Source organism: Aristolochia californica, unplaced genomic scaffold, assembly GCF_029961685.1.
Source record: "Aristolochia californica isolate CCGP_79_NKW_82.1479 unplaced genomic scaffold, dmAriCali1.0.hap1 SCAF_4, whole genome shotgun sequence".
NCBI lineage: Eukaryota > Viridiplantae > Streptophyta > Magnoliopsida > Piperales > Aristolochiaceae > Aristolochia > Aristolochia californica.
This window is the reverse complement of record NW_027182103.1, coordinates 5,547,190-5,574,942: the sequence shown is the minus strand read 5'-3', so window position 1 is coordinate 5,574,942 and position 27,753 is coordinate 5,547,190. Positions and strand designations below refer to the sequence as shown.

At 37.2% G+C, this 27,753-nt stretch overlaps 1 protein-coding gene across 1 annotated transcript; it reads left to right on the top strand.

The window, feature by feature from the left end:
- The first annotated feature begins 2,046 nt into the window (after positions 1-2,046).
- LOC137962218 (GDSL esterase/lipase At1g28590-like) lies at positions 2,047-26,957 on the top strand. The gene is made up of 6 exons (XM_068808959.1): positions 2,047-2,059; positions 2,177-2,365; positions 2,546-2,764; positions 25,726-25,874; positions 26,232-26,508; positions 26,585-26,957. Exons 1-6 carry the CDS (start codon positions 2,047-2,049, stop codon positions 26,833-26,835), a joined length of 1,098 nt encoding a protein of 365 aa, XP_068665060.1. The 3' UTR covers positions 26,836-26,957.
- Positions 26,958-27,753: the final 796 nt, after the last annotated feature.

Sequence of the window (27,753 nt, the reverse complement as noted above, 5' to 3'; positions counted from 1 at the left end):
TTTTTTTTTTTGCAGTTTATTGTTGTCCAAGCAGCAATTGGTATAATGCTGCTAATATAGTGCTGATCAAGAAGGCTTCACTCGGATGACAGGCCCAAGGAGTTTTTTGAGCCTCTGTTAATCATCATAATAGCTAATGATCTTCTTTTTATGGTGGTTGTTTGGGTTCTGAAATCTCGTCGTGTGTCATCCAATGATTTCATCCTATTGATGAGACTTGTAACAACAAGAAAGATGAGTCCTTGTTGCATTAGAAATCTCGTGATATATCTTAGAAGCTAAGCTCGGGTGTTGCGTTCTAAATTTGGCAACTACAGAGTTTCACAAACCTAGTCTCCTCTATTGCTACCGAGTTGCTGCATATGGAACAACACTCTCCTCTGCTTGGTGTTCCTTGTTTCCAGCAATACTCTGCTCTAGGACCCAACAACATGATTCACTTTTGAGATTGCCTTTTTCGAGAAATGAATCATATATACTGGCAAGCTTAGAAAGTTGGCCCAATCACATCAGGAAAGCACCTGTTTCCTTAGAAGTATCTGGTTGCAGTATTTCTGATTGACAAAAATATATGTTAGTTTTTAGGATTCCATGGATTTAGCTAGTGGAAAAAAAAAACATATTGGGAGAAAACAAGATGAAGAAAGAGGTTATGAACTTGTTTCCTAACCCTTCCCCTGCGTCTCAATTTATAGATGAAAAATATTATAATATTATAATAATACCCCTGGAACTTAACTAATTACATCAATGTCATCTTTATGAGATTACTCTTTATTTACCATCATGTCATCATTGTGTGGGCTTGTGGGTCTTCTTTGGTCGTGTGGGCTTGGGCCCATCTTCCAAGAGTCCCCCTCAAACTGGGGGTCAGAGAACATTATGAACGTCCATCACTGTGTGGGCTTGTAGGCCTTCCCGTATAAAATGACAGTCCACTATATCTTCCAACACTCCCCCTCAAACTGGTAGGCTCTTTGTTCTTTACCAAGAGGCCTAACTAGCATAATAAAAGAGAGAGTAAAATCACTCCTAGCTATAAGACATCTCTCCGTACTGTAATTTTAGCATTACAGTGCCTCTTATTAGGCTGATTTTACAATATAAAGCTCAAAGAAAACTTACACCCTTCTATATGACCCCAAAACAATAAGAAGCTCAAGGCACATAAATCCAATTGATTTTAAAGTCCAAGTAAAATTTGAAAACTCTATTGAGATTTCTAGGTATAGGCTCAAATAAAAGAACATCTTTTGGACATCGACTCCTTTTTTTAACTTAGAAGCTTTTTTTTGCTTGCACAATGAACAAATTCTTTCTGATTCAAGCCATGTTGTTTTTAGGGTCGACTCCTTTTATAACACTTTCTAGTTCAATATGGTTGACTCCTACGAGTTTAGTCTAACTCTTTTGGACATTGGCACTTCAAGACTTCAATTCTCTTACTAAACTGGTCTACTCCCTTTTAAATTCAAAACTTACTAGTTTTAGTGGTTCAATCATCCTAGCTTCATTTTTCATTCATTCTACTAAAATAATCGATTCAAAGAGTCAATTACTTTGATCTTTATGTTCAATTACTTTAGTTCGACATTGTCTTAATCGGTAAGAAGGACATATCTACTAAATTAAGTAGAACCATAATAATGTATACATAAAGGTAACGACGTTTATTTTTCCACTCTAGTTAAATATTGTGTCATTGACTATGAAATAATAGAATATCCGCCCGTATAACAAAGTATTTACATCGATTCACGTTGTGCTCACTATGTACTCGATTCACGTTTATTCTTAGGCAATAACAGTACAAATACACAATATTGCAACATTAACACTATGGAGTAATATTAAAAATATTAAATTATATTTTATCATGTAGTGTTAAAATATTAAAATTGGAATAATAATATTAAATTAAACCAAGGTCTTAAAAATCATCATTATACAATTATTGGTCCAAGAATTATTATTTAAGTATTATTGAGTCATTAATCGATAAATATTCCTATAATTTATTCAGTGGCGACTTGCCTGCTTTAACTTATGGTGTGCCCTTGTGTGTTCTCATTTCTTGTTTTCTCTTCGCCTCTTCTTCTGTAACTCTATCTGCAATGGCATACCTCTCGCATCTTCTTCTAAAACTCTGGGTCCTTTTGGTTTTCCCGCCGATAAGATCCAGTGCTAGAATCCTTAACAAAATGTTTCGCGTCTATCATCAGTTTCGGCGACTCTCTGGCTGACACTGGCAGCTGTATTTACATCCATCCTGACGACAGATCCAACTTGTTCCCTTACGGAGAAACGTACTTCCATCATCCAAACGGCCGCAGCTCCGACGGCCGCTTGGTCATCGACTTTATCGGTACCGATTGGATCTGATTTTTTTTTTTTCTTTTTGAAGTTTTCTCTTTCACTTGTAAAGTATTGGTGATTTTTGTATTTATTACAAAATGATGGAAATAAACATCATTCTCAGTTAGTTTAAAGATAAGTCGAGGATGATTCATGATTCGTCATTCTTAATCTTGGTTGAGATCAACAGCCCAAGCTTTTGGACTTCCGCTGGTGCCTCCGTATCTGCCAAATTCGAGCAATGGTGATTTCAAGAGGGGAGTGAATTTTGCAGTGTCGGGCGCGACGGCCCTCGGGAGTGACTTCTTCGAAGAGAGAGGGATTTCTCGTGGCGTCACAAACAACTCTTTGGGAGATCAGCTTCACTGGTTCACGCAACTGTTGCCTTCTCTCTGTCCTGCTTCCTCTGGTAATTCTAAAACCAATTTCCTCATAATACTAAATATCTGATGCATTTATCCTTCTCAAGGTGAGTTTGATTCGTTTCAGTCTTGGTTATTTTACTTTTCTTAGGCAATTCAAAAATTAATTTCACATCTAGTCCTATTTAAATGTGGTATGCCATGAACGTCGGCAATTTATAAAACTCACCTCATCATGGATCTGGTGAGGTGATTAGGTTTGATTCAACTGTGCATTGAATGAAATACGGTGATGAGAAAAAATTGATGTTTAACAACCTGACAACCCATGGATCAATAATGGCTTGAAAGAGATGGTTTTTTTAATAATAAATAATAGTATTATTTATAATATTTTAAAAAATTTGCTAAGTGTTATTTGATTATGTTATGATTGTGTTGAATTTATGAAAAAGTGAAATACTTCATTTATTCTGTTATGATTGTAATGGACAATTGAAGCACAAGCCGAAAGACTTCCTTGGGCATATAAGTGCTCTCTTGAAAAGAAAAAAAGGGTGCACTTTATGGGTAAGTTTGAAAACCACAAAAAAAGGGAGAGAAATTACTGAGAATTTTATAGATAATAAAAAATATTAGAGAGAAAATAAAAGTCTATTTATAATAATTTAATACTTATAGATATTTTAGTTCTTACACTTGTAAATAATTTTAATTAATAAAAAATTTAAAATTATTAATTTTTCTTTTCTTTTCAATTTTCCTTGTGCATCCAAACAAGAGAAACTCTGTTTCTTTTTTATTTTCTCTCTTATTTTCTATGGGCATCCAAACAAGAAAAAGTAAACTTCTTTCTTTTTCTTTTCTTTTATTTTTCTCCTTATTTTCTTTTCTCTTCACTTTTTGTGCTCAAAAGTTTCAACCTCTTGCTCCTAAGGCTCCCCTAAATGCTCTTATACTTTAAAATCAAAATAAATATTAAATTTGGTCATTAAAAAAGACAACCCCAAAAGAGCTAAGCATTTCTGGCCTTTTACTTTAAAATATTTATTTGCTTAGCATCTTTCATGCTAGAATCATTGTTATAATACTTTAAAATCATACCATTCATTATGACATTTGGATTTAAGGCACCACTTCCTAGTGTTACAAATTTGGGATTGAACTATCAAAATTCATATATTTGAGTGCAAAAATTAGAATCAACTGATTGCTATTAGAAGATATAGGCAAACTTGGGTATCATTGATGTTATTATTTTATGATATTTATCCTTTATCACGTTTTTTAGGGTGAAGGGTATGCTTATAATTTTTGAATATTTGACATCTATAAGTACAACTTAAGGGGGAAGGTTAGGATACAAGTCCATAACAATATTCTTCCTCCTCTTTTCTTCCAACATGCTCTATCTCTCTCTCCTTGGACGTCTTTCTTGCTCCCTTTCTCTCTTCCCTCTTCTTCTTTCTTCTTCTTCTTCTTCTTTCTCTCTGTTGGAAGATAGGGCCCAAGCCCTCACGACCAAGGAAGACTCACATATTGAAGTATATTAGAAGATGAACCCAAGTCCATAAGACCAAGGAAAACCCATGGATATGAGAGATATAGAAGACGGGCTCAAGGCCCATATATCAAGGAGAAGGCCCATAAACCCGCATACGTTGATGGTAGGATGGTAAATAAAGAGTCATCTCATAGAGATGGCATTGATGTAATTAAGCTAAAGTTTCATGGTTAAAACCCTAAACCCTAAACCCTAAGTTCAGGGGTATTATTATAATATAGTAGTTTCATATATCTATAAATAGAGCTTCAGGGAGAGGGTAGGAAGAATCAATTCCATAACCCTTTTTCCTCCAGTTTTCCCCTAATGGGGTTTTTTCCCTTTTTCTCCATGAGTTAAATTCATGGAGTCTTGAAAATCAACATTGTATTAGAGCTTTGATTTTCAGGATTCCGACTATGGTTTTTTAGGTTTCATTCTCCTTCGTGTAGGGTTAGAAATTTTTTTCTCTTCTTTTATTTCTTAGTCTCGTGCATTGTTTTGCTTTCTTATTTTGATTAAATCATCCTGCCTTGAGTCTCATTGTCTCTGAAACTATCGATTGCCCTGCTGGTTCTGTTGCTGCCCAACATTACTCTACCATTACTTTGCTCAAATTAAGGGTATCTATCTTCGTTTATCTGCCAGAGACATTCTATGTATCGAAAAAGTCTCCCTGACTGTCAACCCACCGTCGCCGAAAGTCTCTACATGCAGCTTCTATGTGGTGTTTTGAAAATCTTGAGAAAAGCCATTCCGGAGCTTACATAAGCTTCGTTGTTTTTTGAGACGTGCTCGTTGGAAATAACCAAAAACATTATTTACCGAAGACGATGACTTCTTACAGCGAGGAAGTCGTCGATTGTCGCTCTATTATTCGGGTATTGGACTGGATTAGTTTTTGAAAAGCCATCTCTGTTCAGAATCTCTTTGTTTTTCGACTTTGTTCGGTTGACGGGGAAGGCGACCCACCATCACCGGAGAAGACGACGATACATCCGAGTATTGCCGACGATGTTGGCAGAATGATCCCGCCAGCTTTGTTACAGTTTTTGGACGGTTTCCGCCGAACATGATGTCTTGCCGTTGTTTCCGTTTTGGAGGTGGAAAACGACTGCTGTTGCCGAAAAGTTTCTCGTTACTTTTGTCGGAAAGTTATTCTGCATTGCTCTTTTTCAGAAGTTGTTGTCGTCAAAATCTTACCTTCGACGTTCTGCTTGATTCCCGATGATGTCTCTTATTTCGGAGAGTTTTCGTTTTCGTCTTGCCTTCAAAGATCTCTCTGGTTTTTATTTGAAAATTTTCCTCTCAAAGATATGGTACTCTGGTTTTTCGCTGTTCGGTGGGGGAAGAAAGCACTGTTGCCAAATTTAATTCTTCCGAAGTTTGGAAGAGCTTATTAAATCTGAGTGTGCTTTTGTTCTGCGGAGACCCAGACTCACCCGAGTCAACTCGGACCAGTAAGCTGAGTTCCCTGTCAACCGACTGTACAAGTCTAATGAGTCAACCCAGACCAACTCGGGCCACTTATTTTTTCCTCGGTATGTGTGCCCAAGATTATTTTCTTTCTCTCGCTGGATTATTATTTTTGAAGAATTGACAGATTAATCTTTGGTCAACATATTATTTGGTCTAGATATGTGCATTGGATTATTTCATGGGTGATATTACAAGGATTATTTTGGGTCGTGTTAAGTGGGCCCAAGCCAAGCCCATTTAAGCTGTTGGTATTGTGTCTTTTTTTATGAAACATTATTATTGAAGAAGAGGTAGCCTCATACCATTATTTATTGTCAACCCCGTCAAAAATATCAAATTTATTTGTGGTTGGAGTCCATGACGGAGGAACTTATTATTATATTTATTGTCAACCTCGTCAAAAACATCAAAAAATTTTTGGTTGGGAGTCCATGACGGAGAAAATTATTATTATATTTATTGTCAACTCAGTGAAAAATATCAAATTTATTTGTGGTTGGGAGTCCATGACAGAGGAACTTCATCCTTGTAAAAAAATATCAAATTTTTGTGGTTGGAAGTACATGATGGTGGAAATTCATCCCTGTAAAAAATATCAAATTTTTGTGGTTGGGAGTCCATGACGGAGGAACTTTATCCCTGTCAAAAATATCAAAATTTTGTGGTTGGAAGTACATGACGGAGGAACTTTATCCCCGTAAAAAATATCAAATTTTGTGTGGTTAGAAGTCCATGACGAAGGAACTTATTGTTATATTTATGTTACCACCCCCCCCCCATTAATATCATATATTACTCTACTACTTGAGAGTCTTGTGGAGGGACACAGTGGTAGAGGAGGACACTTTAGAGAAATGTCTTAGTGGCTATAAGTGATTTACTCTCACTGATATTAAACTAGTTGGGCCTCATGAATGAGAGCACCAACGTGTGGGGGAGTGTTGGAAGATGAAAGAAAATTATACAAGAAAGATTTTATACATTATTTGCGGCAAGCTGGGAGTTTATGCTGTTCTCTCACCCCCAGTTTGAGGGGGAGTGTTAGAAGACATGGCTCAAACCCACACGATCAAGGAAGACTCACATATTGAAGTATATTAGAAGATGGGCCCAAACTGTTAAGCACCTAACCAACACTACCGAAAAGACCGACCTATTAGGAATGGAAGGCATAGGTACTTAACCTCAGGACCATAACAGTACACCCACCTTCATGAACCGACGACCATGGCGGTCGGGATTAACACACGCAGCCGCCGGCCGGGATTAATCACACGTAGCTATCAGGACGCCCGAGATTAACACACACAGACTCCCCGCACGGGAGTCGAACTCGGGACGTAGCGCCAGCTCTGATAGAAAATGTTATGCACCTAGCCAATACTACCAAAAAGACTGGCCTGTTAGGAGCAAAAGGTATAGGTACTTAACCCCAGGACAGTAACACAAGCTCATAAGACCAAGGAAGACCCATGGTTATGAGATATATAGAAGACGGGCACAAGGCCCATATATCAAGGAGAAGGCCCATTGACCCACATACATTGATAGCAGGATGGTAAATAAAGAGTTATCTCAAAGAGATGGCATTGATGTAATTAAGCTAAAATTCCAGGGTTAAAACCCTAAACCCTAAACTCTAAATTCAGGGGTATTATTATAATATAGTAGTTTCATAAATCTATAAATAGAGCTTCAGGTGGAGGGAAGGAAGAATCAATTCCATAACCTTTCTTCCTCAAGTTTTCTCCCAATGGGGTTTTTTCCCTTTTTCTCTATGAGCTAAATTAATGGAGTCTTGAAAATCAACACTCTCCTTCATTACCAAAAATCTTAAGGTTAAGGAATCCTGAAAATTAACATGGTATCAAAATAGTGATTGATTTTTGAGATTCCAAATTTTTGTGTTCAACTTACGGTAAGACTGCATGGAATGATTTGAAGGGTGGTGTTGCATTTTCTTAGAATGCATAAGTTGTTCTCTTCTCTACCATGCCTTATGTTGAGAATACGTTGCTTGAGAATTCTGCTTTTGAATATGCTTGAGTTGTAGCATGTTGCATGTCATAGGTGATACATTCTTAAGACTTGATATATTATAAGAGTTTCCATATTGCGTTGTTAGTTGCTTGAGATTTGATATTATCGTTGGTTGTTGGTTTGAACTCTATTTCGTTACAATAGCAGGAGTGATTATCTTTCTGCTACTCTTGGTTCAGCACGACAGAGACCTTGCATCTTGAATTCTTGAATTCTTGAGTTCTTGAGCTCATAAATTCCAAAATTTTGAGCCCATTCTTGATTTTTTTGCAGTTTATTGTTGTCCGAGTGGTAATTGGTATTATGTTGCTGATATAGTGCTGATCAAGAAGGCTTCACTCAGATGACAGGCCCAAGGAGTTTTCTGAGTCCTTTGTTAATCATCATAATTGCTATTGATCTTCTTTTTTTGGTGGTTGTTTGGGTTCTGAAATCTCATTGTGTGTCATCCAATGATTTCATCCTATTGATGAGACCTATAACAACAAGAAAGATGAGTCCTTGTTGCATTATAAATCTCATGATATATCTTAGAAGGTAAGCTCGGGTGTTGCCTTCTAAATTTGACAACTACCGAGTTTCACAAACCCAGTCTCCTCTACTACTGCCGAGTTGCTGCAGATGGAACAACACTCTCCTCTGCTTGGCGTTCCTTGTTTCCAGCAATACTCTGCTCTAGAACCCAACAACATGATTTTCTTTTGAGATTACCTTTTTTGAGAAATGAATCATATATATTGGCAAACTTAGGAAGTTGGCCCCATCATATCAGGAAAGCTCCTGTTTCCTTAGAAGTATCTGGTTGCAGTATTTCTGATTGATAAAAATATAAGTTAGCTCTTAGGATTCCATGGATTTAGCTCATGAAAAAAAAAAGACATATTGGGAGAAAACAAGATGAAGAAAGAGGTTATGAACTTGTTTCCTAACCCTTCCCCTGCGTCTCAATTTATAGATGAAAAATATTATAATATTATAATAATACCCCTAAAACTTAGCTAATTACATCAATTCCATCTTTATGAGATAACTCTTTATTTACCATCATGTCATCATTATGTGGGCTTGTGGGCCTTCTCTTTGGTCTATGGGTCTTGAGCCCATCTTTCACATCTGTTAGATGTGTGGGTCTTTCTTGTTCTTATGGGTTTGACCTCATTTTCTAACACATTTGGATGTGTGGGTCTTCCTTGGTCATGTGGGCTTGGGCCATCATTCAACAATCCCCCTCAAGCTGGGGATGAGAGAATATCATGTACGCCTATCTTGTTGTAAATAATGTATAGGATCTTCCCGTATAAAATGGCAGTCCACTACATCTTCAAACACTCCCCCTCAAACTTGTAGTCTCTTTGTTCTTTACCAAGAGGCTTAGTTGGCATAATATAAGAGAGAATAAAATCACTCCTAGCCATAAGACATCTCTCCGTACTCCAGCCAAATGGTTATAGTAAAAAACTATTTTTCAGTCAACTTCACAGGTGAAAAAGTAGCCCTACTGTGGGGCACAAAGTCTACCTACTTTCTCAAGGTAGTTGAAAAAGACCTCTTGGGTGAATAATAGACTTGACTCACACTGAATGTTGGATACACTCCTATCATTTGTAGGTAGTGGGTCTATAGGCAATGCTCAGAAGTGTAGTAATAAACTCTTCCATCACAGTGTCCCTCCACAGGGAATCGACTCTCAAATGGTAAGAGTAAAAATGTCAAATAAGAGTGTAAAAGATAATCATCGAAAAATAATATTCTGGGGCTACCTTGTGTTTTCTTCTTCATTAGAATTACCAATGCTAACAACAATCAGAAAATGAGAAGTCCTTCTTTAATTATAATGTCGCAAGACATAATAGTAATAGCTTAAATGGGCCTGAACCTAAATAACGCGTACCAAATAATGAAAATCCTTAAAAAATGATACATGAAATGTTCCATAGAGAGTCCATCATAATAAGGAAGTTGCACAAAATAGTATGTTGGAACAACGTAATAAATTGCCAGTACTTCAAGATAATAATTCAATCGGAGATAAGGACCGAGTTGAGTCGAGTAAGGTATCAGACCAATATAGCCGATTCGCGGGAGAAATTGGTAGAGAACTCGGGACTTGAACCTATAGAACTGAGGCAGTAAGCAACTGGGCCAAGTTGACTCGACCCATTGGGTTAACCCGAGCGGAACAAAGTTAGTTTGGTCACCCGCGTGCTGGGTTAACCCTGGCAGAATAGAACATACTAGGTTCGGGTTGCTCGGCTGATTAAAACTGTTGGCTTGCTGGATTAAAATTAACCACCTAAGTTGGCATTTTAATTCAGAAAGTCATTGTCTTCCTCGTACCTTTCGCTTTTGAACAAAGTGAGAGATCTCAGATGGCAATCACGACAGGAGACCTCAGAGAAGTATCGGGCGGGAGATCAATCAACAAGGGAACTTTCCGAAATCAATAGTCATTGTCATCCCGAAGCGGCAACCAATCTGGTGACGATTGGATTAATCCAACTCGAGCAAAAAAACTTCCATAAATAAGGAAGATGGAATAATGCTCCCTTGTTAATGTCCGAAGGCTCAACGATGACATCTATGATGGAAATGGCAACATAAGTGAATGACGCCGAGATTGAGTTTGAGCAACGGTATCAATGGCAGCGAGTACGTCTCTGGCAAATAAAAAAAATGTTGGTTGCAGATTATTTCGTCGAAGTTCGACTCCCACAACAAAAATCCATTGGCTGACGGTGGGATCTCTTAGGCCGGCCATGGCCGTCAATCGCGCCTCGTCGCCCCCGGTATCGACCCTACAAACTGCTTCGCCAATTCATCAATGACCAGAGGAAGAACGAGGCGGGTGTCGGGCCCACTGTCGCAATAGTCGTCGAGGAAGATAATTACAAATGTTTCTTCAGCTTCTCACAAGTAGCACAAAGTCTAGTGCAATCCCGAGCATTCTGATAAACATCAATCTTATACTCCTTAAATTTTGTAGCAAAGTGTCAGAACAAAACTTCATAAAGTCTCTTCCTTCGAGAGAACAAACAAATGCATGTGCTAAGATCTTCTACCAATAAGGCATTTGATTTGAGAAATAGAGTTCTTCGGATCATCTAAGGCAGCTTTGCTGGCTAAGCTTGGCGCTGAGCAATCTACTAGTATAGGTGTACTAGCCGAAGAGAGAAAAAAAATAACAACAATATGACGAAAAACTAAGCAAAATATGAGTAAAGGAAAAAATAATGTGTTTTTTTTTAATGCTAAAAAACCATAACTATGAGTCCTAAAAGTCTATACTCTGATACTATGTTGATTTTCAAGACTCTATGGATTTAGCTCATGGAGAAAAAGGAAGACGACATTTTAGTTCTAGCATGGAACACTGGGTTCTTCGCCATAGCTATGCAACTTTGACTGTCACAATTTAAGGTAGTTGACTCAGTCAAAGGAATACCTATATCAGTCAAGATGTGTCGTAGCCGCATAGCTTCACAGGCTACTACACAAGCAACTTTATACTCTGCTTTGGTTGATGACAGTGCAACTGTTTGTTGCTTCTTACTAACCCATGAGATGATACCACTTCCAAACAAGAATCCGTAGCCAGTAACAGATTTCCTCTTGTCAATATCTCCAGCCCAATCTGAGTCACAATACCCAGATAAAATATCTCCTCTTGTGTAAGATACTCCAAAAGTTAAAGTACCTTTGAGATATTTGAGGATTCGCATTCCAGCTTGCCAGTGCGTTTTTCTTGGATTGTTAGAAAAACAACTGAGCACTCCCACACCATAGCTAATGTCAGGTCTTGTGTTACAAAGGAAGATTAAACTTCCAACTAATTTTCTATAGAGCTTGTTGTCAACCTTTTCAGAGGAGTCATTGATTGACAGCTTGGTATTCTCTTCCATTGGGGTGACTACTGGATTACTTTCGGTCATGCCAAAAGTAGATAACAGTTCTCGAGCATAACGCTCCTAAGAAATAAAGATATGATAAGATTTTTGCCATACCTCAATTCCCAAGCAGTAATGAAGAAGGTCCAAGTCTGTCATGTCGAACTCTTGGCTCAACCATTCCCGAGTCTTCACAATGTTGTCTTCATGGTCACCAGTGATTACCAGGTCATCTACATAGAGTACTATAATGACATTTTTCTCATGTTCACAAAGAACATATAAGTTTGCTTCAGATTTGCTTCTACAGAACCCGCGCTCCAAAAAGAAAGAGTCGATACGTTTGTACCAGGCTTGTGGTGCCTGCTTTAGACCATACAAGGCCTTTTTTAATTTACATACTTTCTCCTCTACATTTGGTAGTTCAAAGCCTTGTGGTTATGCCACGTAGACTTCTTCCTCAAGTTTCCCATTCAGAAAGGCATATTTTACATCCATTTGATATACCGTCCACCCGTAATGAGCAGAAGCTGCAAGAACTACCCGAATTGTTGTCATCTTTGCTATTGGAGCGAAGGTCTCATCAACATCAAAGCCTTCAATTTGTGAGAATCCCTGAGCAACAAGGCGTGCTTTGTATTTTTCAAGAGTACCATCAGCCTTGTACTTTGTTTTCCAAATCCATTTGTTGCCAATGATCTTTCGGTTAGGAGGTTTATCAACAATCTCCCAAGTATCATTCTTTATGATACTATAATACTCTGATTGCATTGTAGCTCTCCATTTTGGATCTAACATGGCTTCCTCCACACTTACTGGTTCTTTTACTGTCTCGATGATTTGAGTCATCAAAGCCATGTTCAAAAGTTGTTGTCCTGCTTTGTTCTGCTCCTCTATTCTCTTTGATCATCTAAGCCCATCAGGACAAGGGCTTTTATCTTCAACTTCTGGAGTTCTGTCATCAAAGAGCTGGTGCACCCACTTTGGTTGTGGCTTCCGTGGGGATGCACTAGGTTGGCTTGTTGTTTCTTTTTTAACAGAAACATTTTCTACATCACTTACTGGCTATTCAACAGGCACTTGGTGAGTTACTTCATCGGTTGGTGACAAAATGGCAGGATCATTATCCTCCATTGAGAGTGGTCGCTCATTAAACACCACGTCTCGGTTTATGACTAACTTCTTGGCCTGTACATCATAGAGTCTATATGCTTTAGACTCTTCACTATAACCCAAGAAGATACATTTCTTGCTCTTGTCATCTAATTTCTTTCTTTTTTCTTTGGGAATATGTACAAAACACTCACACCCAAATTTTCTTAAATGAGACACAGAAGGTTTCATACCTGAGTAAGCCTCATTTGGAGTCTTTTCATTCAATGCTTTTGTGGAGCATCGATTTAGGACATATACTGCTATATTTACTGCTTCTCCCCAGAACATATCTGGTAGCCCAGCACCTTTTATCATGCACCGAGCCATTTCCACCACCGTTCGATTTCGACGTTCAACTACACCATTTTGTTGTGGTGTATGTGGAGCAGTAAATTGGCGTTTGATGCCAACTGAATTACAGTAGCTAGATAATTCAGTAGAACAGAATTCCCCCCCACGATCTGTACGAAACTTCTTCACAGTTGCTGCGTTCTCATTTGTCACTTGCTTATGCCACACCTTGAATTTTGCAAGAGCATCAGCCTTGTCCCGAAGGAAGTACACCCACATCTTTCTACTGTAATCGTCGACTAACAGCATAAAGTAGAAAGATCCTCCTAACGCCATCGTAGTAATTTTCCCACAGAGATCAGCATGTACCAACTCTAGAGGAGCCTTTGATTTGTTTTGACTCTCTTTGGGAAATGACTTTCTTTGTTGCTTGCCCAGCATACAAGCTTCACAAGGTTCTTCAATTACATCAATTGAAGGCAAATCTGTCACCATATTTTTCTTCTGCATTTCCTTCAACACATGAAAGGAAATGTGTTCGAATCTTTCATGCCAAAGTTGACTATTTTTGGCATCAACAACAGCAGAAAGTGAGTTGATTTCATAAAGGTTATCCCTACGGATACCTCTTGCAACTATGTTCTCATTTTTATCAAGAATAAGAGATTCATTTTTCTTGAACTGTACCTCCAAATCTTTGTCTGTAATTGCAGCTACGGACAACAGGTTTCTTGAGATTTGGGGAATAAGTAGAACATCCGCTATCTTCTTATTTTCTCCATCATCAGACTTAATGGATATGGTGCCTATCCCTTCAACGGGACATCTCGCATTATTCCCGACCACCACATTCATTGGTTGTTGTAGAGGATTTAAAGAATCGTATAATTCTTTCTTGCTGGTCATGTGTCAGGAAGCTCCAGAATCTAACACCCATGTACTCTTTTGTTATACATGAGCACTAGAGCATGATTCCTCTGTGACAGTGAACAGAGGAAGCTCAATTTCTACAGAATTTGCAGATTCTCTATTCTTCCAGTTTTGTTTCACCGTGCCGTTCTTCTCATCGTGGATTCGTGTTCTACAATCTTTGACAGCATGACCCTTCTTGTTACAGTAATAACACGATCCAAAAAACTTCTTACTCTTTGGTTTCTTCTTTGTTTCATTGTTAACCTTTACTTTTGCTGTGAAGGCAGAGTCGGACTGATTGTCTCTACCTTTTAGCCTCATCTCCTCCTCCATCAATAAGGCAGAGAAATCTTCAAAGGTCAACGGAGGATCACGAACTTGTGTATTGAGTGCTGTCACGCAAATTTTTGCGGCAGTACTCGAATACATCTTCGAGCAAGTTCCTCTGTTGACTTGGCTATACCAACAGAAGCCATTTTATCACGTAGGTTTTTCATCCTAGTAATAAAAGACTATGCTGCCTCATCTTCACTTAATCTTTCAGCAACAAGTTGATTTTTCAGATTTTAGATATGAGTCTGGTTCCTCGTTTCATACTGATTTTTCAGTATGTTCCATGCTTCATTCGCCTTCGAAGTATGTTGAATCAGGGTGAGGACAGAATCTTGAATACTTGTGATAATTGCACAAAGTGCATCAACATTCTTCCTTCTCCAATCTTTGACGAGCTGAGGATTAGGAGTGATCTTTTCACCATTGGTGACAGCAACATGTTCAACATCAACTCCCAAAACTATATCAAGAAGTTCATAGGAGTCCAGAATCGTAGTGATTTTGAACTTCCACAGGAGATAGTTCGTGCCATCAAGTTTGCCTTCTGTGAAAGCTGGGGGACGAATACGTATTGCTGGTACAGAACCAGAACTAGCAGTAGAGCTACTAGGCTTAAGATCAGTCATGATGTTGTGCTTTACGACAGAAGATTGTTGTTAAGGGTCCCCTAGAGCTCTGATACCATGTAAAACAGAGTAAACTCAGCCTTGGAACATCTAAACAACAATCAAGAAGAAATCCAACACTGATCTATTACAAATACGATAAGAAACTTCATCCCACCATACGCTCTAGAAAAGCTTCAATGGTTTATGGACTGAACAGAAATTACAAGAAGAAACTAAACAATAAAACAGAGTAATGAAGAAGGAATAGCTCTCATTTTCTGGATGCCAATGCTGCTGAAGAACACCTCTATTTATAAGTGTTTTTCATGTAGGAGGCTTGTAGAGCAAGCCATCTAGCTGTCCTCCACATTGGCACTTGGTGATGCAATCGTGACACATGCATACTGTGGGGTCAGCCCCCTTAGACCCCCGTCGGGGCTGACGCCCCGAACCCTACTATCCGTTTTACAGTTTCTTCACAAGTAACCATTGCGGTCACAATTTGACCTCATCAGAATCTAAGCTGGAACCGTTAACTAATTACTCACTATCGACATTGGCACTCCTCATACGTGGGGGCCAGTGAATACATTACATTAATGGTAACTTGAGAGAGGTGGGCATTGATACACTAACAATAACAACATATATGCTATTTTCTATTTGGGCATTGAGTCATTACATTAGTTGTTATTGTGTCTTTTTGATTGAGACATTAGTGTTGAAAAAGGAAATTTTGGATAGATTACCCTAGATTTTATTATTTACTAACTATTATCAATTTGATATAAACCCCTTTTTACGTTTGTTCAAGAATTTAGCTCTATGATGGCTCCTAAGAACACCCAAGGCACGAAGACCATCTCTACAAAAGAATTTGAATTATTGCAAAAGATAAAAAAAAATATGATGGTGCCTATCCCCAAGAAGATCATTTCTGAAGAGAAATTAGAATTACTTTTGAAAATAAAACATATGATTATTCATACCACAAATCAAGCCTCCCCAAACAAGGTTTCACCTTTTGCTGCTAGTACTCTAACAGGTATAACTTTGGCTACTTTTATATCTTGGATTATTGAATTTGGGGCCTTTGAGCACTTTACAGGTAATGGTAACGTCTTGAGTTCTATATCCCATTGTTTGACTGATAAATTTGTTTCTATAGCAAATGGATCCCAAACCAAGGTGCGTGGGGGTGAGGTTCACATTTGCTAAATCTACCCTTCATTTGAAAGTTGTCCTTTTTTTTCATAAGTTTCCCTTGAATCATCAGTCACAGCCACATCCAGTGCATAATAAATTAGGCCATCCATCCCTGCAGTCTTTCAAACAGACGGTTCCTTCATTACATTCAATTTCCAATCTGAAGTGTGAAGATTGCCAAGTAAGTAAACACTAGCGTAGTACTTATCCGCCTCGAGGTGAAACTAAAAGTGTTGCTCATTTCTCTTTAGTTCATGGTGATGAATGGGGACCCTTGAACATTTATAATGTTTCCCATTCAAAGTACTTCATTACCTTTATTAATGATTTTTCTCGAATTACGTGGTTGTTCTTACTTAAAGATAAATCAGAGGTATTACCTATCTTTGTTGACTTTCAGAACTCCCTAGATTATGCCATGGAGAAAAGGAGAGAAGACATGTTGGGGAGAAAACAAGAGGACAAATGAGGTTATGGACTTGTGCCCTAACCCTCCCCCTGAAGCTCTATTTATATATAAATAAAACTATAATATTCTAATTATGCCTTTGAAACTTAAAATAATTACATTGATGCCATTTTTATGAGATGACTCTTTATTTACCATCATGCCACCACTCTTGGACTTGTGGGCCTTCTTTGGTCTATGGGCTTGAGCCCATCTTCCAACATTCCCCCTTAAGCATGGGGTGAGAGAACATCATAAGCGTCTAGTTTACTACAAATGGTGGATAAGATCTACCTGCATAAAATAACAGTCTATCATATTTTCTAACACTTTCCTTCAAGTTGGTGATCTCTTTGTTCTTGACCAAAAAATCCAACTGGCATAATATAAGAGCGAGAGAAGAAAAATCACTCCTACCGGTATGACAAAACTCCATACTCCATGGTCATAGTCTGAAATACTCTCTGTTCAATTTCATATGCGAAAAAGTAGCCCAACAGTGGGGTACGTAGTCTACTCAATTTCTAATGGTAGCTCAAAAAAGACCTCTTAGGTGAATAATAGACTTACGTTAGTTGTTTGGCACACTCTTTTCTTCTATAGGTAGTGGGTCTATAGGCATTGCTCAGAAGTGATTTTAACAAATGATAAGAGGGTAACGGGGAATCACTGGAGGATAATATATTGGGGCATCCATGTGCTTTCTTCTTCATCAGAATAACTAATACTGATAGCAGTCAATGTCTCAGTCGGAGAGTCACAATAGTAGCAACAGAAATGGGCCTGTGCCCAAATAACATGTAACAAATAAAAAAACCCTTTAATATGGACACGTGAAATAATTTGCAGAGACTCCATCCTTGAATAAGGAACTGAGTAATAAGTTGCCAAAAATCCAAGATAATAATCAAGCTCAAACCAGAGGATCGAGTCAGGCTGAGTCAGGTAGCAAACCAATCTAGTCGAGTTTGCGGGAGAAATCGGTATAGAACTCGGGATTGGGACTAGTATACTAGGGGTAGAGAGGAAGTTGATCAAGTCAGGCTGAGTCGAGTCCGAGTTGACCCGGGCCAAGTTGGTTCGGTCCGAGTTGATTTGGCAGAACAACGAACAGTATTATGTCGCTAAGCTCGACAGATTAAATACCAGTCTCAAGAGATTAAATAAACCAAGATTAATCACAACATTTTCACCTGTTGATATCCCTCTACAGTTCTCTTGTGCGCAAGAGCAACGAATTCGTAGCCGATTGTTCTGATCCCGTTCTAGAAGTCTCTTCTTCGAATACTAGATACCAATAACGTTCAAGAAAACATTTTGTGCTTGTCTCTCAATAGAATGAGGATAGACAATTAGATCTTTTTGAGTAAACAGAGTATACCGAAGAGTAAACCGAGTAAAGGAAGGGCCAACGAAGGAGGATCGAGTAACGTTCCAGAAAAAGGTCAAGTTGCAGAGATTGGCTCGATGATAGCAAGACCAGCAGAGAGATAGTAGAGCGGGAGATGACTAGCGAGAACCAAGATAGAAATCAAACCACACAACAATAGCTTGAGTACTTTCATAAATGAATTAGCACTAACGAAGGAGATGACCATAGTAACTCCAAAAATAAATCAATCCAGCACCTTAGATTTATGACTTTGAAGATGAGGCAATCAAACAACTAGGAAGAAAATCAATGATATATTGCAGTAATAAGATCTTCTGAAAATAGAGTTGTGAAATTACAAGGGTAAAGCTCATTGTTTTACTCTAAAGCACTTTTTGAGAGATTTTCAAGATTGAGAGTAAAAGCTTGAAATATTTTTCAATAAATGCTCATTAGCTTCTTAATACATAGTTTAGTACAAAATTTATAACTTTACTAACTCAAACTAGCCATTTTTTACCTGTTTGCAAAAGTTAGTACATCAATTCTATAAAGTGATTGATCTATCAATCGATCATAATGACTATTTTTTAGTCAAATAGTGACTTATTCATTGATGGACATATCGATCAATATGTTATTGTTGGTCTAGCAAAGCTAAGTTGATCGATCATTGCCAGGGGATGATCGATCAATCAGAATTCCCTTTGGTTGTCAACACAAGTATGAACGATCAATGCATTTCCTATGATCAATCATGTTTGACGTCCCTAACTGGCAAGATTCTATCTGATTGATTAATCAGGTGGGATGATCGATCATTCCATGTAAATTTTATTTTTGCCTAGACAAAATTAATTGATCAATCCAAATGGGATAATCGATAATACTTTATAGCATGAAATGACCATGTTTTGGATGATCAATTAATCAACTAAATTTGATAGATCATGCTTTATAATCTTGGCATGCACATTTCTGGATGATCGATCATTCGTAGAGGTTGATTGATCATTCCAGTACTAGTTCAACTAAGTTGACTTTCAAAGCATGAGAATGTTTTTATCTAAGTGCTCTAACATGTTTATGATGCTCCTCAAAATGTCTACATGCAATTTATGACCTAAATCTTCATATTCACAATGGTACTTAAAGAATGGAGTTTAGGAGTACTCTCTTACATTGTAACCGAGTTTAGACATATGGCTTCTACATTGAACTTTAGTCTTCTTGTTGTCTTATTCCTTATGGGTTCTTCTTCAAGAGACGACCTTCAATGATGCTTGAGGTTTTGAGTAGACTTGATCATTTTGAAGTTTTAGACCTTGAGATACATTGACTCTTGAAGGTGAAGTATCTGCAATACTTGGTTTTGCAAATTGTTAAATCAATTAAATTTTGTTATCATAAAAAAACAATATGGGAGTCAACCTATGGTCGACACCCTAGATTTAAAAACAAATTCATGATTTAAAATTTTAAAAATCTTGTCAAATTAGAACTTATTGAGCTAATATTACATAAAATAGGTATTTGGGGTTGGTGTATCTATTCACTTGTAAATAAATTGTAATATTTTCCAAATCAAGTTGTTATAAAGGGCTGAAAAATTAAGTATCCTTTAAGTTGGGTCAAGCCTTGTATTGGCAAGACTATCCTAATCGCAAATTGATTGAGAGAAGTCTTTGGACTAAGGAGTAAATGCTCGTAATCTTTGTTTTGTTGCTACTAACTATAAGACCCTTTGTGGACTAGTGTTACTAAAAATTTGTGTGTGGTCTAAACCTATGCCTTTGTGGCTCTAGGTAGGAGTGCCTAGTAAACTACTGAAAAAAAATTTTGTGGGTATTGGTTGGATATCTTAGTTTGTTGTTTTAAATCTAGGTGAGGGTGTATATTAGAATTGGTTGTTGTAGTGAATTGAGTGGTGTAAGTGCTTATGTGTGTAATGTTGTTTTTAGACTTCAAAGTAATTTACTATAAGTGCTATTTGGTAACCCAAACATAGTGAATTAACTTTTAGATGAAAACATATTGGAAATAGGGGTTTAAATGGTATACGGACTAAACGTAATAGGCTATTATGCATATTGTTTCGATTACCATTCAAGTATTTTGTATCCATTTTATCCAATTATTTTTAAGACATTCCAATTTCTTTCTTGGTTAACAAACAGGTAAATGGGTAAATAAACAAAAAATAGTAAAAATTAATAAAAATAGAAATTTATTTATATAAATATGTAAAATTCTTAAAAATTAGAAAATATATAAATATATATATTTATAATATTTGAAGGTAGTAAAAAGTCATATAACAACATACATAACAAGTCCCCCCACATGAGAAAATTGTAATAATACCTTTACTTGATCGCTAAATGGGTAAAGAAATAAGGAATAGGTATTATCCATTTTATTCCATTTAATAAAAGATAAAATTATAAAACTAGTAAAATTACCTCATTACACATATTGGTAAGATTTTTTTTTTCGTTTCCATTTATTTAATAAATGATGAACGAAAAATCAGGTAATTAGATAAAATAGACACTCATACTTGGAAGTGAAATATCAATCCAAGATAGAATTGTGAACTACTATAAATCCTTGTATATTTATTGTCTAATTGATTATATGTGCTTGAAATTTGAATTTAAAATCAACATTGCACATAAAATTAATTAAATTTTGTGAACACAAATAGGATTAAGCAAAAAAGAGTAAAAATATAGCAAAACAAATTTATAAACCTATTAATCCTCCTCTAGGTTTGTTCCTAGCAGGACCTAATATCTACTCCACCTTCGAGGCTGACCTTGTGTTGACTCAAGGTCATCATCTGTGCTACAGAAGTTTCATAGAAAATCTTTGAAATAGGCTTATGTATAACTCAATGTCACCTTCAACTTCCATGTTGCAAATAGAGTTGTCAATATCGATCCTTTTTGCTTCTGATGACAAACTTTCTTCTAGAAAAATGCTTCTTGATACCAGCTGTTAGAGTCAAATTGCCAACCAGTGTGAGAGAGGAAGCAAAGAGAAGATAAGAGTTTTTTGAAAGAAAACAAGCAAACAAAAACTGCATGTCCTATGCTCTCTTTTTTAATGAACTCATGAATACAACTTATAGGCCACCCTATTTATAGAGTATCTAAGGGGCCTTCTTCAACTATCTGATGATTCTCTCTAGTGCCTACCTGTGAGAGATATGAGGTTTGTGCATATATTAGTTGACAACACTAACCACAAATGAGATATATGTTCTAGTCACTATAAGACATTGACCAGCCTTCAGTACTTGCCCACATTAACATCCTCACCAGAGCCATCACATAATTTCTCATTTGTATCCATCGGGGTGTTGGTAGGGCGACATCCCATCATTCATGTGTCTTTGAGAAAGTCAAGTACACATTTTCTTTGTGATAGGATAATGCAATGCCTAGACTGAAGGACTTTAACATCCAGCAAGTACTTGAGGAGTCCCAAGTCATTTGTCTTGAATTTACTGCATATCTTTTGTTTAATTTGATTTATGCTCTCGGTATCATTTCCTGTCAGAATAATGACATCCACGTATACAACTAGTAGCACCACACCCTTTTTAGTGTGCTTGACAAATACCGAATGGTCCACAGAACACTTGGTGAATCCAAATCGAAGCATGGTTTGACTAAACTTGTTAAACCAAGCTTGCGGAGACTGCATCAACCCATATAAAGACTTATGTAAATGACATAATACTCCCCCTCAACAACATAGCCATATGGTGGTTTAATTTAAATCTCCTCCTAAATATCCCCATTAAGAAAAACATTTTTTATATCGAGCTAAAATGTCAACCAATTAGAGTTAGCAACAAGAGATAATAAGAGGCGTATTGAATTGAGCTTGGTAATCGAGGGAGAAGGTTTCCTCATATTTTGACACCATAGCATTAAGTGTAGCCTTTTTCTATGAGGTGAGCTTTAAGGTGAGCCACGGAACCATCCGGATTGTGCTTAAGAGTGAAGACTTACTTACAATCCCACTTGTTGTTTCTTGGATGGGAGGGAAACAAGTGTCCAAGTCTGAATCTCATGTAGAGCTGTCATTTTGTCATCTATCGTCACTTTCCATCCTAGATGGTAAAGGGCCTCTTGATAAGACTGAGGAACCAAGGGAGATGATATGGAGGCAAGGAAGTGATGACAATATGGTGAAAAACAGTGAGTTGATAAAAAAATGGAGATGGGGTGAAAGGTAGATGGTCGCGTGCAAGACCTCAGCTCCTTCTGAAGAGCAATTGGTCGAGTATCAATGGGGGGACCAAAAATATGAGGAGAAGAAGGAGAGTTTACCTCTAAAGAAGCTGGAGATTCCACAGGTGAGTTGTCAACTAATGCTTCAGGGGGCTGAATAGATAAGTCATCATGCTCACGAATTGGTTTGTCTTCAATAGGCAAACTTGGCTTAGGAAAGTCATTCACAAGAGTGAAACCAGGTGGGGGCACCATTGGATGAATTAAAAGGTTATTCTACGAAAAAAGGTCACATATCTGGATTCAAACATTTTCTTGAGTGAAGGATTATAACAATATCATTTCTGAGTATGAGAGTACCTAAAAAAATACATTTAATGGCTTTGGGATCTAAGTTGAAAATGTGACATGGACAAAGCAAGTACATCCAAATATTCTTAGCCACTCCATTTTGTTGTGGTGTGTAGACACATGAGGTTTGATGTATGATTCCAATATCTTGGCAGAAGGATTGGAATTCTCTTGACATATATTCTTTTACATTATCTGCTTGAAAAATCGTGATGGTAATATTGAATTGCGTAGAGACCATAACACAAAATGATTTGAATGTAGGTAATACCTCTGATCTATCTTTAAGTAAAAACTACCACGTAACCTGAGAGAAATCATCAACAAATGTAATAAAATACTTTGAATGAGAAACATTGGAGATTTTCCAAGGGTCCCCACACATAAGTATGAACTAAAGTAAAAGAAGCAACACCTTTAGTTTCACGTCAAAGGGAGTAAGCGCTCCGTTGGTGTTTACTTAGTTGACAACTTTCACAGTTCAAATGAGAAATGGACTATAATGTGGGAATCATATGTTTAAGGTGTTAAGTTGTGGAACCTAATCAATACCCTATGTTGAGTCAGTACGCGGGTGGGGGTTGGAAGGGGGGTGGAGCCCCCACTTGGTCCTCGATAAATTAATTGTTGTTTCATTAAGGGCAGTTTGGAAATTTTACTCTTATATTGCGGTTGCCCTAATTTTCTCTTTATAATTGAAAGGTGCCTCTATTAGGGTTTTATCATCACTGAGAAGGAGTTGGAGTTTTAGCCCGAGAGAGGTTAGAGAAAACACCTGCTGACTGCCTGAGATAATAAAGGCCCCCCTGTTTATGACCTCCACCAATCACTTGTTTTGTCTGCATGTCATAAAAGACACAAGAGGTAGGAGAAAAGGTAATGGAATAGTTAAATATTTTTGTTAATTGATCGATTGATAGAAGATTTAAAGGAAACTGAGGGAAAAAAACACATCTTGTAAATGCAATGTAGGTGTAGCATATGTAGATCCCATCCCTTGTACCTTGGTGTGTGATTCGTGTGTTATGGAAACAAATTTATCTGTCAAGCAAGGCGAGATAGAACTTAGAAGATTACCATTATCTGTCAAGTGCTCAGAGGCCCCAAAGTTAATAATCGAGGATAGAGAGGGTGAAGGAGCTGAGATCATATTAGAGATAGTTGTAGTTGCAATAGTGGGAGAGGTTTTTTTCAAGGTAGATATCATCATACTCGTCATCTATAGAAGTCAAAGTCTTCTTTGGATAAAACTTTCTTGCCTTTGGATGTGTCAGGTCTGTTCTTTAGCTTGTCTCCTCTATTGGTAGAAGCTTGGTTGGTTATAACCCAGTCTAGTTTCCCATAGATTTTCCAACAAGTGTCTACTATCTGACCTATTTTCCCACTTTGAGAACAAGTTTGATTTTCAGATTGAGAACAACCTTGCCCATTCCTACCACCTCTAGTTTTTCTTTCTCGACCCCAATTACTAGAATTTTCACCTCTATTATTTGAGTACATGGCTGAGGAGACATCAACTTGGGAGGTGGTGGATGGATCCAAGATACGTACAAGTGTAGCACTTATATCATCAAATGAGGGAAGAGTTGTTGAGCTAAGGATTTGAGTCTTGGCTACCTCATGATAAGGTTTGATATTGGCAAGACATATGATTATTTCTTACACTTCCATTTGTTTCTTTTGAACTTAAATATCTGTGGAATAGGGTTGAACAAGTTTTCTCTCTTGAATGAGACCTCTAAATCATGCAAGATAGTCACGTACATAATCTCCTTGCTTGGAATTATTCATTTTTTGAAAAACATCGTATAATTTTTGCAAGTTGTTGGTACTAGAATATAACTTTGCATAAGTATCCCACACTTGTTTAGCAGTCCCAAGATGCAGTACATTAGTTGCAACACTCTTCCATGATGTTAATCAGCCAACTAAGAACTTCCTTAAACCACTTGGTGTTTACATTATCTTCCTCACCTAGGCGAGGAGATGGTTTATTCAAGTGACTCAACAAGTCATGAGTGATGAGAAATCGTTTAGCGGATTGTGACCAACTCAAATAATTAGATAACCCCTTAAGTAGAATTGTGGTAATTTTGAGTAACTCACTTTTTCAACCATATTAAAGCCAATATCTTAAGCCATGAAATATCAATCACTAAACAAATAATCACCACTCAAAGGGTTTATGATCTGAAGTTGTATCTTCAAGAATCAATCACACTTGCTAAAATTTCAGCTCCACTTTTTCTTTGACGTGGCATAAAAATCTCTTAACCATGTCCACTTGCTTTTAAGACCAAAGATGAAGTAAAAACCAACACAGGATCAAACTAGATTCATGTATAAGGTGCTACAATCCATATTTAAGCCAAACAACAACAAATGAATCAAAGAGAGCACATATGAATATAAATCATACAAATATAAATAGATATAAATAGACTATAAAAAAAATATCATATAAACAGATTATTTGATGCATCTTGCTAGTTTAGAGAATTTGAGTTTTCTTATAAAATTTGAAAGTTTTGTTCCAAGAGAAACTGATACTAGGAGTAAAATTTTAATTTTTGGAGCAAATTATAAACCTGGTAAATTATTGACTATCCTAAAATTATGAATATTTTAAGTCTAACAAAAGGATTTTAATTGCATAATTTAAAATCAATATTATGAAAGTTAGTTTTAAAAATAATTTTTATTCAAAGCTTTATGAGAATTGAATCTAGCTTATGCCACTTGTTGGGTATCATATTGGGATCAATCATATTCGATGGATGAATATACCTTGCTAATGTGCTTGAAATTTAATTTTTAGTGAGAAGTAGAGATAAGAAAGAAGAATAGGGTCCAATTAACTCTCGTTCAATAGGCCAGTTCTACTTGTGCCTAAACTTATTATCATATAACAGATAAGCTTTAAGAGAAGATGGTTTAGAAGTGAAACACTTGTTTTAATTCTAATAAAATAATGAACATCAGTGAAGATAATGAGATAACATCTCTGCACAAACTCCCTTTGAATGTTTGTATGTTCCATGGCTACGTATATGGTTAATTTGCCTTGTTAAAATCAATGTAGTAATCATGTTGTTCATTTTCTTCATTTCAATTTTATTCTTATCATAGTTGTACTTTGCAGACTGCCGAAATGTCTTTAGAAGTACCCTTTTTCTATTAGGAGAGATCGGAGGGAACGACTTGAATTACCCGTTTGCTCAAGGATGGAGCATAAAGCAACTGCATAGTTTTTTGCCTCAAATAGTCTTTGCAATCAAATCTGCAGCTGAGGTGACTAAGAAACCCAAAAAGGCATTACACAAGTAGAGTTTGATAGAGATAAGGATACGGGTTGATCGAGAGTTCCATTACCATATAAAATAATTGGAAGAAAGGAAGTAATTTTGTGTGCTTTTTATTAATGAGGAAAAAGGTATTTGTAAAGACCGTAATGTATCTTAACAACAAAGACTGTAAAGATTAGAAAGACTACAACACTTCAGCTACGTGCAGTAGCTGGATACAAGATTTACAGTTTGAGTTAGAGTCGTCTTTTGATCTCAATCGACCCGTATCCTTATGTCTATCAAAATTAAGAAATTTTTTAGTGTAAGCTGCTACAGATGTACTTTATATTATTGTTTTCAGGTACTAATAGAGCATGGAGCCACCACTATCTTGGTCCCCGGCAACCTACCCATTGGCTGCTCACCGTCCTACCTCTCCCTCCCTTGGAACTCCGTCAGGAAACGCTACAACACTGAAACTGGTTGTCTTGATGATTTCAATGCATTTGCTGAGAAATATAACCAGCAGCTGAAAATGGAGTTGGACCATTTGCGAGCCCTCCACAGTGGTGTTACCCTCATCTATGCGGATTACTACAATGCTGCCATGCGGGTTTTCCGATCCCCGCATGAATTTGGTTAGTCTCTCCTCTCCGTTGTGAAACCCTTTGAGAATAGACCTTCACACTAAGTATTTATTGCTATAAGTTGCAGGTTTTAATGAAGCTCTAAGAGCGTGTTGTGGTGGAGGAGGACATTACAATTACAACATTTCAGCTCTGTGCGGCGGTCCGGCGTCGCAAGAATGTCAGAATTCGTCGTCCTTTGTGAGCTGGGACGACATTCATCTTACAGAGGCCATGTACAACTTCGTAGCCGAAGCTTTGTTGAAGGGACCATATACTGAGCCTTCCATTGCTTCTGTATGCCTGCCTTCCCGTCGTCCTCTTGTATATAGGAATTAATACGATATCCGTTGAAGAAGTAGCAATCGTATATCCTTTTTACTTGTATGAAAGAATTTACACAACAACTTTTAGGGTTTGACCAATCTGTAAAAGCCTTGCTTGTGTTAATTATTGTGCCTTCCTAGTATTTTTGAAAAAGGATATCATATTTTCAATAAATAAACGAGCTAGTCTTATGTACTGTGTCATTTACCTTATTCTTCTAAAAAATTATCCATGAGGCTGATTGTTGGTTTAATTGGGAATAGAGTTTTTAGCTCGAAAATAACAATAAGGCCTGAACTCATAAATCAATACGTGTCTGCAGATGTTTATAAAGGTGTAGAGAAGGGTGATCCAATAGCAAAAAATATTTGGTGTGAAACATGTGAAACAACTATCTCAACAATCCGATCATGATCAACGACTATCTCATCTGTTCGATTGGACGGTTGAGATAGCCATTTCGCATGTTTCACACCAAATAATTTTTTGTATTGGATTAGTCGTGTATGTGTAGATATAGATATGGGGAATAATCCATTACAAAAAGTCTTTAACTTACGAAAGATAAAAAAATGAAACGATGGTCGTCGAATCATCCCTTTTACTCGATTAATTGTCTGTTTCAAAAGGGGCTTAAACACCCTCCTCCACTAGGAGTTTTGAAAGTCCTTTATGTCAAAAACATTTTCTGGGTTTGACGGAGAGGAGGGAGAATCTCCTCCACCACCTCCCCCACCTCTGAGGGAATCAACTTCCTCTCAACTAGCTCCATTCGCCCCCGCCAACTCTCTCCTAATAGCTATACTTTGACCAATGCAACGTATTGGAACGAGTTTCTATTGTTGTAGGGACAGGAAAGATGCATGAGGAGTTGTAATGGCATCAATATTGTAGTTTCGTAGGCTTTACGTAGAGCCAAAAATCACCCTT